The sequence below is a fragment of the Phocoena sinus genome, chromosome 17 (assembly GCF_008692025.1).
Source record: "Phocoena sinus isolate mPhoSin1 chromosome 17, mPhoSin1.pri, whole genome shotgun sequence".
NCBI classification, from domain to species: domain Eukaryota; kingdom Metazoa; phylum Chordata; class Mammalia; order Artiodactyla; family Phocoenidae; genus Phocoena; species Phocoena sinus.
In genome coordinates this window covers 77,988,054-78,000,392 of record NC_045779.1, presented here as the reverse complement: position 1 = coordinate 78,000,392, position 12,339 = coordinate 77,988,054, and the positions used below count along the sequence as shown (strand labels likewise).

The 12,339-nt window shown below is 64.6% G+C and overlaps 1 protein-coding gene across 1 annotated transcript; it reads left to right on the top strand.

Annotated features, from left to right (window-relative positions):
* The first annotated feature begins 22 nt into the window (after nucleotides 1-22).
* ARC (activity regulated cytoskeleton associated protein) lies at nucleotides 23-3,491 on the top strand. Its single transcript, XM_032609391.1, has 3 exons — nucleotides 23-2,007; nucleotides 2,266-2,408; nucleotides 2,636-3,491. The coding sequence occupies exon 1, from the start codon at nucleotides 218-220 to the stop codon at nucleotides 1,406-1,408; it is 1,191 nt and encodes a 396-aa protein (XP_032465282.1). The 5' UTR covers nucleotides 23-217; the 3' UTR covers nucleotides 1,409-2,007; nucleotides 2,266-2,408; nucleotides 2,636-3,491.
* The last annotated feature ends 8,848 nt before the right edge of the window (nucleotides 3,492-12,339 follow it).

Genomic DNA, 12,339 nt, shown 5'->3' with positions numbered 1-12,339 from the left:
AAGAGCCGGCGGCCGAGGCTGAGCGCAGAGCTCGGGTGCCGGGTCCTCCGGGTCCGCGGCCGCCGAGAGCAGCCGGGGCCAGCCGCCGCTCCGCGGGACCCTCCGCCACGCGCAGCTCCGCGTAGCCGGCGCCCAGCAGCTCTCCGTCGGCCCCAAGAGGACTTTGCAGCCTCTACCCCACCCCGCCTGTCCGAGCACCGCCGCCACCTGCGAACAGATGGAGCTGGACCAAAGGACGACCGGCGGCCTCCACGCCTACCCCGCGCCCCGCGGCGGGCCGGTGGCCAAGCCCAACGTGATCCTGCAGATCGGGAAGTGCCGGGCGGAGATGCTGGAGCACGTGCGGAGGACCCACCGGCACCTGCTGACCGAGGTGTCCAAGCAGGTGGAGCGGGAGCTGAAGGGGCTGCACCGCTCGGTGGGCAAGTTGGAGAGCAACCTGGACGGGTACGTGCCCACGGGCGACTCACAGCGCTGGAGGAAGTCCATCAAGGCCTGCCTGTGCCGCTGCCAGGAGACCATCGCCAACCTGGAGCGCTGGGTCAAGCGGGAGATGCACGTGTGGCGGGAGGTCTTCTACCGGCTGGAGAGGTGGGCCGACCGCCTGGAGTCCATGGGCGGCAAATACCCGGTTGACGGCAACCCCTCCCGCCACACCACCTCCGTAGGTGTCGGGGGTCCCGAGAGCTACGGCCACGAGGCTGACACCTACGACTACACGGTCAGCCCCTATGCCATCACCCCACCACCGGCCGCAGGTGAGCTGCCCGGACAAGAGGCGGTGGAGGCCCAGCAGTACCCACCCTGGGGGCTGGGAGAGGACGGGCAGCCAAGCCCTGGCGTGGACACGCAGATCTTCGAGGACCCGCGGGAGTTCCTCAGCCACCTGGAGGAGTACCTGCGCCAGGTGGGCGGCTCCGAGGAGTACTGGCTGTCACAGATCCAGAACCACATGAATGGGCCGGCCAAGAAGTGGTGGGAGTTCAAGCAGGGCTCGGTGAAGAACTGGGTGGAATTCAAGAAGGAGTTCCTGCAGTACAGCGAGGGCGCGCTGTCGCGAGAGGCTGTGCAGCGCGAGCTGGACCTGCCGCAGAAGCAGGGAGAGCCGCTGGACCAGTTCCTGTGGCGCAAGCGGGACCTGTACCAGACGCTGTACGTGGATGCTGAGGAAGAGGAGATCATCCAGTACGTGGTGGGCACCCTGCAGCCCAAGCTCAAGCGCTTCCTGCGGCCCCCGCTGCCCAAGACCCTGGAGCAGCTCATCCAGAAGGGCATGGAGGTGCAGGACGGCCTGGAGCAGGCGGCCGAGCCCGCCAGCCCCCGCCTGCCCACCGAGGAGGAGAGCGAGGCCCTCACACCAGCCCTCACCAGCGAGTCTGTAGCCAGTGACCGGACCCAGCCCGAATAGAGGGCGCCGCCCCCGCCTGCCTGCCGTGGCCTTTGCCCACCGGGACTTCTGAGTGGGCTGATCCCTGCAGGGGGAGCCCTTGTCCTCATGCAGCTGGACACCCCACCTCAGCCTCCTAGCCTGACCCTAACAGACACGTGTGATTCAGATGTGGGCAGCGTCCCCCAAACAGCAGAGGGGCTTCCCTTCCCTGCGGGGCCCTGCCCCTCGCCCTCCCTCGGTCTGTCTTCCCCAGCACGGGCCGGCCTGGGCCAGCGGCCCCACCCTCCATACTCTCAGGCCAGGACAGCTTCCTCGTCCTGTTCAACGTCCCGGCCCTCTGGGCACTCAGAAGCCCAGCATCCAGACGGCACGGGCCCGCAGGCACCAAGCTCAAGGGACACCCCGGGGCAGAAGCTCTGGGCTTCTGGGAAGCCACCTCTCCTGGCAGTTGCCTCGTAGCCGACTGGCACCCCTGCCATGGCCCAGGGCAGCTGGCCAGCCTCGGGCAGTGTGGCTCCCTCCCCCTGGAAGAGAGCCGAAGCCAATAAAGGCAGCAGCAGCAGTGGCAGCAGCAGACCTGGCGTCCTGGTGCCTCCTGGCCCCTCCTGGCCCCTCAGGTGAGCCCCTGCCCCATGGTACCACCACCAGGGGGCACCGTAGAGCCGGGAGGGTCCGGGCCAAGCCCACTTTCCAGGCGAGCCCACGAGGCTCAGGGTCATCCGCAAGTTACCGGATGGGGTGGGGGTGACATGGTGGGGAGGCGGAGAAGGAGCAGAGACCCGGGGGAGCCGGGAGAGGGAGCTGGGGTGGGAGCAGGGCTGGGGGAGTTTGCCGAGCCAGCTCTCACACCGACCGTGTTTTCTCTCCCACCTCAGCACCACTGATTCATGCCAGCCTGGGGAGGGACCGAGCCCCGCTCGATGACTCACCCGTGGCAGGCGGAAGGTCCCACAGGGCCTGAGTCCTCAAACCCGGCTGAGGCAGCAGCCGGCCCTCGGAGCCAGGAGAGTGACAACAGGTAATGCAGGAGACCCCGTCCCTCGGCTGTCCTCACACGGGGCCCTCAAGCTCCTCCCCAGCCCCCAGGTCCCAGGCCGCCCCCCCACTCCCGCAGTCCTCTGGGTGAGCTGAGAAGCAGCCCTGGGAGAGCAGCCCTGTGACGCCTGCCGCGTGCCCCTCCCGTGCAGCCCCTCCCGGCCGTGGCCTGTTCCTGAGTCCCTGACCATCCGTCTTCCTTCCTTTCAGGTCTCAAGGCTCCTGCGGAGCCTTTGCTGCTGTGCCTGGCAGTGCCTCCTCTCCTCTCCCCCTGCAAGCTGCCTGCACGAGAGGAGAAGTCTGAGGCCGGCGAGAGGCTGGGGGTGAAGACGCGCCAGCGTGAGGGCCGGGGCCTGCCGCTATGCCCGCCCCGCTGGCCGCCCGCCCGCCCACCCGCCCCCAGGGCCGCCACCCCGGGTCCGGCCTCGCTCCAGCCCAGGAACCGCTGCCCACTGCGCGGCCATCCTCTCTTGCCAGAGCTTGCCGCGAGGCCTGGGGCTGAGACCAGAGCCGCTGCCTCTGCCTGGCGGCCCCAAGCCCAGCCCCGGGAGACCCGGCGGCCTTTGCTCCTGAGGCTCATGTGGGCTCTCTACCGGGCCCTGCCGTTGCCCAGGCCTGGACCCCCGCCTCCCCCAGGGCGCCAACACCCTGGTGCTGGCCGGCCGCTCGTGTCTGTGGCCCGAGCAGGCCTGGTTGGGGGTTGCCTTTCCCCTTTCTGCCTGTCCGCTGGGGGCCCCAGCTTCGGGGGAATGACACTTACAGGTAACTCTGCCAGCTCCCCCAGCCCCCTTTCTGCCTGTCCGCTGGGGGCCCAGCTTCGGGGGAATGACACTTACAGGTAACTCTGCCAGCTCCCCCAGATTTTATTTTTGCACATAAGTCATAACCCATACTCCGAGGCTGGTGCAGGCAGCAGGGAGGCCCCAGGGTCGAGAGGGTGTGGCCAACTCCCCGTCCCCCCAGTGGATCAAGCCCTGAACGTCAGGCCAGGCTGTGTGCACCCTTGCCACCTTACGCGAAGACAGACTCTTTTTGTAAGATTTTGTTAATAAAACACTGAAACTTCCTGGCGTGTGTGTGCCGCTGTTTCTCTGCCGGCTGGGGCTGGCTGGAGGGGGGCTGCTGAGGGAAGCAGCTCAGGGCGGCCAGCTCCTAGAACCCAGTGAGTACAGACTGAAGGGTCTCTGGGGACCTGAGACAGCCAGCGGTGGGAGTGACTGGGAAGGGCCACTGTTCATGCTGCGCTGAGGACAGGCCCCCCGAACCCTCTGTACACTCTCCCACCCACTGCCCGCCGGGGTGGGCGTGGCGGGGGTGCTGGGCACTCGTCTGCTGCCAGGACTCAGCCCGCACAGAGGCCTGTGGGCCCAGGGGGACTTCTTAGGCCCTGGATCCCTGGTGGGTGGGGAAAGATCCCTGCTGGGAGGGGACCCTGGCAAGTCCTGGCTGCAGGGTCATAAGCTTGGTCTCTCTCAGCCTCACATTCCCCGTCTGCAAAACGGGCGAGCCATCAGTTATATAATCCATGCTGGGGCCCAAGACCTTAGAAATGAGAGCCGTCCTCGCTGGGGGGGGTGGTCTCGACCTCACCTGCCTTCATGGGGGATGCCAGGTCCCTGAGAGAGATGGAGACATGGCCTGGAGCGGGCTCGGACCCAATACCAGCCACTTGAATGAGAAGCAGGCCTGGGGAGGCAGACACTGAGAGCTCTGCTCCGAGCAGTTGGCTCACCTGACCGTGGGGTGGCGGGGCCAGTCCAGAGTCCGCAGGGCAGGTGGGACTCTCAGGCACGGGCTGGGCTGCCGTCCACAGGTGGGATGTCTCCCTTGGTGAAGGCTCAGCTCTGCTTTTCAGGCCCTTCAACTGATTGACCCAGGCCCACCCAGATTCTCACCGACCATCTAGAGTCAATCACACCCACAAAAGACCTTCAGAGCCACGTGTAGGTTAGGATCTGATGGAATGCCTGGGGGCGGTGCCTAGCCAGGCTGACGGGTAAAAGTCCCCTCTCAGCCACCGTGGTCATCCACAGGTACTTGTCGTCTGCCCTCAGAAGGGGCTGCTTTGCTAGGTGGGGTGCCCGGCCAGGCGGTGCCAGCTCAGCCCCCCGCCCCCCGCACGGGTGGGGCTGCCCCTGCTGAGAGGACGCAGCTGGGACGCACGGGGGACCTGGGGAGGCAGGAAACCATCAGGAGCCGAGAACCGCCCACTGGCAGGAAAGTCGTCACCCTCCACGCAGAGGGCGGCGGCCCGAGTGTGATGCTCCCCGGTGGAAGGCCGCCTCTTCCCTGTTCTCCTTTATTCCTTTTAAATAATGAAAGTGCTGACAAGATGGGGAAGGAAACTGACAGGAACAGGAGGCTTGGCGCCATGGTGATTCCTGAGAGGCAGTAATTTCTCCGGGAGAACTACTACTGCTCACATCAAAAGCTGGGAGCTGTAGATGCCTTTTCCTTTTAATAAAAAGTTCCTGTCTGTAATTGGATGATCGTGGAACAGGCAATCTGAGAAGCAGCTCTGTGTCTCTGTGTCCCAAGAAAAGAGGTGGGAGGGCGGAGTGGGGTGTGGTGGCGGGGGTCGGGGGCCGGACCCCCAGCAGACATCATGAAGCCCACAGCCCAAGCCCCGGGACATGCCTGTCCTGCCCATCCACGTATCACAGACCCCGCCTCCTCTCCTCCGTGGAGGGCCGGGAAGCTGAGGCCTGGGAGGCAGAGCTGGGACTGGGGCTGGGGGTGCCAGGAAGCCCTGAGAGGCTAACCCTGCACACCCAGGGGGCTTCTGAGCCAGGTGGGCTTGGGCTCAAGTCCCAGGGCCACTCTTTCTATAAAATCAAGTCTGCCTACATGGCTGATGTGAGGGTTCAAGGGCACGGTGCCGACCAGAGCAGGCACTCAGGATGTCACGTGCGGCTGCCTCCGAGGCTCAGCCCAGGCCGTCAGCAGGGCCCCGTGCCCCCGGTGGGCTTTCACGGCCCGTCAGGTTGGGTCTTATTGTGTGTGACTTGGTTGGCCACCAAGGGGTGTCATGTCACAGACTCTCTGTGCCTGCGGGTGGGGGGCGCATAGCCAGTAGCTGGCCCACCTGAGGGTTCCAGAGGCCCACCTCACTGGGTCCAAGGTGTGATGTGTGCTCCAGCCTCCCCTGGGCCTCCCACCGGCCCTCTCCCTTCTCTCTGCCTCAGTGAGCCCACGCCCAGCCGTCTGGGCCTGAGACAGGAGGCAGGAGGCTGGGGACACCTAAAGCCACTCCCCACGGTGAGACCTCAGGTGCCCCCAGGTGCGCCGGCCCAGGGGACCGGGGCAGGTCTGGCTTGGGCAGTGGAGCTCAGGGGCTCAGGGCACAGCTATCTCTCTGGATGCCTCTTCCTGGGATGTCTGTGGTTTCCCCACCCCCAGGAAGCTGCCCTCCTCCAGGCCAAGGGTTTCCCCTACTGCCAACGCTGGGGTGCAGCATCAACTCTGCCAGCAGAGAGGTGGCACAGAGGAGCTGCTGGGGCTCCCCGATGACGGGCTCCACCCATGACGGGGTCGCACACGACGGGCCCCGCCCATGACGGGGTCGCCCACGACGGGCCCCTTTCCACAGCCCCACCTTCCCAATGCCGAAACTGAGGCTCGGGGAGATGCAGGGACCTGCCCAGGATCCTCTGCCCTCCACGCCTCCTGGAACATGCTCAGAATACTGACTTCCTTGAAGGCCTATTCCGGAACCCACATGTGCCTGACTCTGAGATCCAAGCTGGTTCTACCACCGGGGCTGCTGCTTTAAAGCCTGCTTCTCTTCCTGCTGGGGACAAAGAAAGAGGCAGGCACTGAGTCTGCAGTGGCTCTGCTGAGGGTCAGAGGACCGTCTACTGGAGGACAATGTGCTTCCCGGTCCCCAACGATCCCTGGCCCTGGTCACCCACGGACCCCTCCCCTGGGCCACTCACGACCCCTGCTTCTGACCAGTCGCTGACCCCGGCCCGGCCTGCCCACTGGCCCAAATTACAAGGCTCCCCTCGTGCCTCTTCCTCACTTCCGGTCCCCACCCACCCGCCCAGGGGCCCCCGCAGACCCACCAGCACCGTTCAGGGGCTCTCCCACGCTGCCTGCCGAGCTCCCAGCTGGCGCCCCACTTCTGCAGCAGCCGGGGCGGGTGGCATACATTAGCCTGTTTCCTCCAGGAAGGAGGCCAGGCAGCCCCAGCGCCCAGCCCTCGGGTCTGGGGGGACCCAGATGTGAGGGCAGCAGCTGGAGGGGGCTCCTCTGGCCCTCAGCTACCACTCCTCTCTGTGATGGAGCCTCAGAGCTGGAATGGCCTCTCCTATGGATGGGGAAACTGAGGCCCAAGAGAAGCAGGGGTCCCCAGGTGCACCAAATGGCTTCCTCTGCTGGCCTCGGGCTGGCCCGTGGGCCAGGGGCAAGGCCAAGGGAGCCGGCGTTCCTTCCTCGGGCGCCATCCTCTGGGTCCCACCTGCCCTCTGTCAGTCACCCTGAACCGGCGTCACTCTTCTGCCCATCCAAACTAGCTGTGCTCTCAGCCACTCTGAACACCTAGGAGGACCCCGCAGCCCCAGTGCTGACGCTGGGCCCAGCTCAGGGAACCTCGGGAGAGCAGCCTGGCCTGGGGGCAGGAGCTGAAGCCAGACCCCAGGGCTGCGGAGTAGCTGGCGGCGTGGCCTTTGTGGAAGTGCGAAGCCGTGGGCCCGGCCGGGGTGCTCTCTCCAAGCCCCCCGCCCTGGCTGGCCAGTCCTGCTCTTCTCTCTGCACCCACCTGTCCACCTGAAGCTGCGGCTCTGCCCCCAGCCTGGGTCTCCCCGTCTCATGATGGCCCCGTTGCGGCTGGGACCCTAGGAAGGTCCTGGCCTCCCCGCAGCCCACGGCCCCAGGCTCCCCCCGTGCCCCCGCTCAGCCCCGTTCCCAGGCAAGCTGGCCGAGGCTCCGTGTCTTCTCTGTACCTGCCACAGAGAATTCGTGATCCGCCAGCTTCGGGCTCATGGAACCCGTCCCAGAGCGGCACACCTCCTGCCTCTCCCCAGGAGGCCAGATCGCCATCTCTGCGAACTTCACATCCCGTGTTCAGTTATCCCAACCTGGCATCTTCCAGGCCAGAGAATTAGTTTTCCTTCCTTATACAACGTTTTGTTTCTTCCTGGGATTTCGAATAGCTTCTCTCATTCTAGCTACCATCACCACACATGCGCTTCCCCCTCAGAGATGCCACTGTATGACACTTCCCACTGGGGTCTGCTTGTGCGTTTAGTTTGCATTGCTCTGTTTCCCGGAACCCCCTTCCTGGGATAAAAAGATCTTTAGAGAATAAAATCGCTACCAGGAAGGTCCTGAGCCCAGCTCTCCAAATGTCTCCCAGGGCTTCTGGATGAAGCCCCAGTTCCAAGCCAGCCCCCAGGGCCCCACAGTGGAAGGTGACACCTACTCCCCGGCCCCCCTTTTGCCAGCGATCCCCATCCCCCCTTGTCCCCTCCTTCTACACCCACCCCTCTGCCTCTGCCTCCTCTGTCTCCTGTCCTCTGGTTCCTCCCCATCCCGCCAGGCACTGTCCTCCCAGAATCCCTTAGAAGCAAACCTCCTCCACCATTCTCTCCCAAAGGCCCCTGCCCGCTGCCTGGCTCTCATTAGCTGTTTCCTGCTGCCCACCTCTGGCCACCAGGCACTGCAGCAGAGTGCCTCCTTCCTCTGACTGCTCTCCGTGAAGGAGCCCTGGACCTCGGGCACGGCCCCATCTCAGGGCCCTCCAAGCACAGCCTCTTGAGCTCAGCACCAGAAAGGCCCAGGGCTGCCAGGTGTCTGTCCCCTCCCATGTCCATGGCTAAGCCCCAAGCTTGGCTCTGGCCCATGAAGCAGCCTCGAAGGCAGCTGGGGCTCAGCTGGAAAGGGCAGGGGTGGGGGCCAGCCGCTGCCCTGACTCTGAGCCATAGCCCCGTACAGAGCACGCCAAGCCTGGCTCAGGGCACCCACGGGAGGAAAGTCTTGCTTAGAGGCTGCTCCCCAAAGAAAGAAGCTTCCCGAGGATGGAGTGAGCTCCCCACGCTGAGGGTCACCAAACGGCTCAGACCAGGGACCTCGGAGGCCCCCTCCGACACCACGCTTGCCTGCCTTTCTGACTGTCCCACTGGGAGCTGCCCACGGTACTCCTGCCTCCACCCCTTCTGCAGGGAATGGCCTCTGTCTGCCAAACTCCTACTCATCCTCCAAAGCCCTGCTCTCCTCCTCTCCTCCACGGAGACCTCCCTGCCCCCCACCCTGGATGTCACCTCTTGGGTCCTCCCCATCCCATCCCTCCTTGTCCCGGAGGTCCCTCCCTGAGCACAGAGGCCCCCGTGCCAGCCCTGCACCCCTTCCTGGCCCTTGCGCACGCCGGGGGTCTGCCCCTCCTCTCCTCGGACGGCCCTGGGCTCCGTGCACCTGCTGCTGGATTGTCTGGCATCTTCCATGCCAGGAGTCTGGGCTGTGAAGGAGGCTATTTTTAGCCTCTGTTATCCCCGTAATTATCTTGTCTTTATTTTGCCCTGGTGCTTTTGGTACATTTCTGCTGGAAAATGTTAGTCTGTCTCTGTGCACTCAGGAGAAATGAGGACGAGGGGCACCTGCCCTGGAGGGAGGGTGTCAGGCATGGTGGTCAGAGAACCTCCTCTGATCACACTGTTCTGTCCGCTGTGGCTCCACTTAACAAAGGCCAGGAGGGGGCCTTACAGGAGGTTCTGACACCTCCCAATCGAGGGCACCAGGGGTCCCAGACGATGAGCCACTCTTGTGCTCCCATAGCCTCAGAGACAACCTGGCGGGGGAGGTGCACTGGAGCCATCTGTGCGGTGAATTCTCCCCAGTGAGGATTCGGACCTGGTTTGGGGGCAGAAACACTGCTCTCCTCTGGTCCCTGGCTGAAGCAAGAGCGTGAGGTCCTCTCAGACCCCTACATCTCCTGGAGCCCCGTCCTTGGTAGGAAGGACCCCATGTTCCTGCTGCTCCTTGAAGCCTGTGAGGCGACCTTACCTGGGGTTTGCTCGTTTTAGCAAGTGTAGGAAAACCCGTTGCTCTGCGGGGCTTCCCCAGCAGGAACAGATGGGGCGTGGGCGCCCACACTGCAGACTGGGGCCGGGATTCTAAGTCCTTCCTTGCGCTGGAGGTACCTATGGGAAGGGAACATGGAATGAGGCGTCTCAGCCGGTGGTGGGGGGCAGGTGACACACCCAAAGATCTGGGGCCAGCACCCGCCCAGGATTCCAGCTCCCGACCCCCAGACCACAATGCATCCCCTCAGCCCTGCCTCCTGAAGTTGTCTGGTAGCCCTGCTCCTGAGGTACCCCTGGCACCCTCCTTCGGGCCCCTTTGGCAGGTCTGCAAGGCCCTTCACCCGCTCCACCCCATCCCCCCCCACCACCCTGTGCAGACCCCACGCACTGCCTGGCGGCTTCGCTTGGTCACGCCCTCCCCTAGCCCACTGCTCCCACCACAGCTCCAATCCTTCCATCTTCTGCAGGCAGACGCCTGGGCTGCCTCCTCTAGGAAGCCTGCCATCATGCACGCTCTCATCCAGGTGAGCCCAGCAAATAAGTCACCTCTGACAAGCCACTCACATCACAGCCCTGCTCCGGTCCTGCCGGTCTTCCCACTGCAGGGACAGCAGAGGTCTCCCAGGCTGGCACTCCAGGCCCCCAAGACCAGCTAATCCCTCCGCCCCTCAGGATACTCCTCCCACACACCCGGCCCGGCCACCCCCACGACGGACTCAGTCACGTTGCATGAGCTGGTCCTCTTCCAGCAGTGCCGTTCTGCGGCCAGCGCTGGCCAGTGGGTTTGTGTGAGTGACGGGCAGAGGTGCCCTCAGCCCAGGGCTGGGCCATCCCTCCAAGATTATTTCCCCCTGAGTGCTCATTTTTTAAAGTTGTTGCTCTTTAGTTAGTGTTTCTCCGCATTTCCGCTCTTCTCCCCTCCCCCACCATCTAGGTGTTGCTATGGGAACCAGGCTGTGGTACCCACAGCATCTGTGATGGACAGATTTCGGGGCACCTGTGTGTGTGCATGTGTGTCTGTGGGTGTGCATGTGTGTGCGTCTGGAGCGTGGGTGTGCATGTGTGTGTGTGTCTGTAAATGCGTGTGTGGTGGTATGGTGGGCGGGGCTTGAGAAAGGTCCCCGAGGTTTCCTGATTGGGGTCAGGAGGTCCAGAGCGGGGGAGGGGCTATTAGACCCCACATTCCTGTGATTCTCCCGCATCCCCACCAAGGGCACACCCCGTCACGGCCACCCTCCCTTTCCTCATGGTTGCGTCGTCCTTGTCACCATCCTGTGGTCCCGGGTGACATCAGCCTGGTCATCCCTGTCCAGGAAGGCCACGGCACAGCGTCGCCCTGTCCCTACTGCCCTCGCTGAGGTCCCGTTCCTTTGGCCTCTGGGGGGAGTTGGGTGGCTCTGGCTGAACCAGCCCTCTCCCCGTCGCGGCTTTGGGATGGTGCTGGGCCTGTCTCCCCTGCAGGCCGCGGTCAGGATCAGACTCAGTGCCCAGTGTGGGGACGCTGGCCCGGCTCCCCACAGACTCGCTGGGGACCAGTGCCTGCTGTCGCCTTGGCTCTCCTCCTCCCTCGTCCGTCTCCCCATCCCTGCCACGGCAGCACTGGCCGGGAGGGGAGGGGGCCTCTGTCAAACGGCCAGAGCCCTCTCGGGACACAGGCCACCGGACCCAGGGGGGGCTGAGGGGAGAGGGGCTCCCAGCCAGGGTGGGGGTGGGGGAAGCGGGGGTCGGTGCCTGCACTGCTGACAGCAGCCCCCGCCCGTCATCTGGCCTCCCGCCCACCTGGGAGCTCCGTGCCTGGAGTCCCGATGAGCTGCGTGGGTGGGAGAGGAGAGCCGGCTGGGCAGGGCGGGGCTGGGCCTTGCTGAGCTGCTGCCTCACTCCTCCCTTTCCCCCGCCTCCCGCCCCGCCCACCCAGCCAGTGGATGGGGTGCTTGGGGGTGGAATGCAGGCCTCAGGGGCTGGTGCGGCTGCTGCAGAGCCAGCCAGTAGACGGGGTCTCATCCCACGACAGGGCTGTGCCTCCCTGTTCTGTGCCATCAGCCACGTTCCCCCCACCAGCTCTGCACACCTGACAAGGGGCCATCCTGATCGCATCTGCCTGGAGGATGGAATACTTCCTACACTGTGTAATATTTTGGATATATTGGGTTAAATAAAAAGTGATTAAAATTAATTCATCTCTTTATTTTTTTTGGTGACTACTAGAAAATTTGAAGTCACAGTTTCGGCGCACTGTTTCTCTGCCTCGCCCAGAGCGCAGAGGACAAGGACCTCCACTGGGGGGCGCTGGGCTTCCTTCGAAAGCTGGGGGGTGGGTGGCGAGCAGGGCCGTCCAGGGGAGACCTCAGGGCAGTGGGGGGCACCGGGTTTGCTGATCCTGACGGCTCTGGGGGAGGGCTGAGTACTGGGGGGTCCCTGGAGTTCTGGCTTCCCCACCTGTCAACCTGGGGACCCCAGAGGGCTCCATGCTCTGGGAAAGGCCCTGCCCAGGCTCCAAGGTGGCCAGGATCTCCGCGGGGTGCCGTTCCAGAGCCCGAGGCCCTGAGCGGTCATTGCCAGTGAGTGACTGAGGACACCTGGGGGCGCCAGGCTGCAGCCAGGTCACCCCCGCTCCTGGCTTCCAGCGCCTGAGGCCAATTCCACACGGTCTGGCAGAGGTGTCCCTCCCAGATCAGACTGGGCTGTGGGGCTGGAGGGGAGACTGGCAGCCTGGTGCCACCTCGCCCGACCTGCACAGGGTGTGCCCAGCCCTGGCTCTGCGCGCAGGCCCGTCCTGTCACACCTGGCCCTCCCTCTCCGCGCTCAGGGCTCAGCTGCCCCTGGGGTCAGTCTCCCTGACCCAGGGGCTCCCGGCCATGGGGAGGGGTTTCTGGCCCCAAATGTACAGGGACTCCC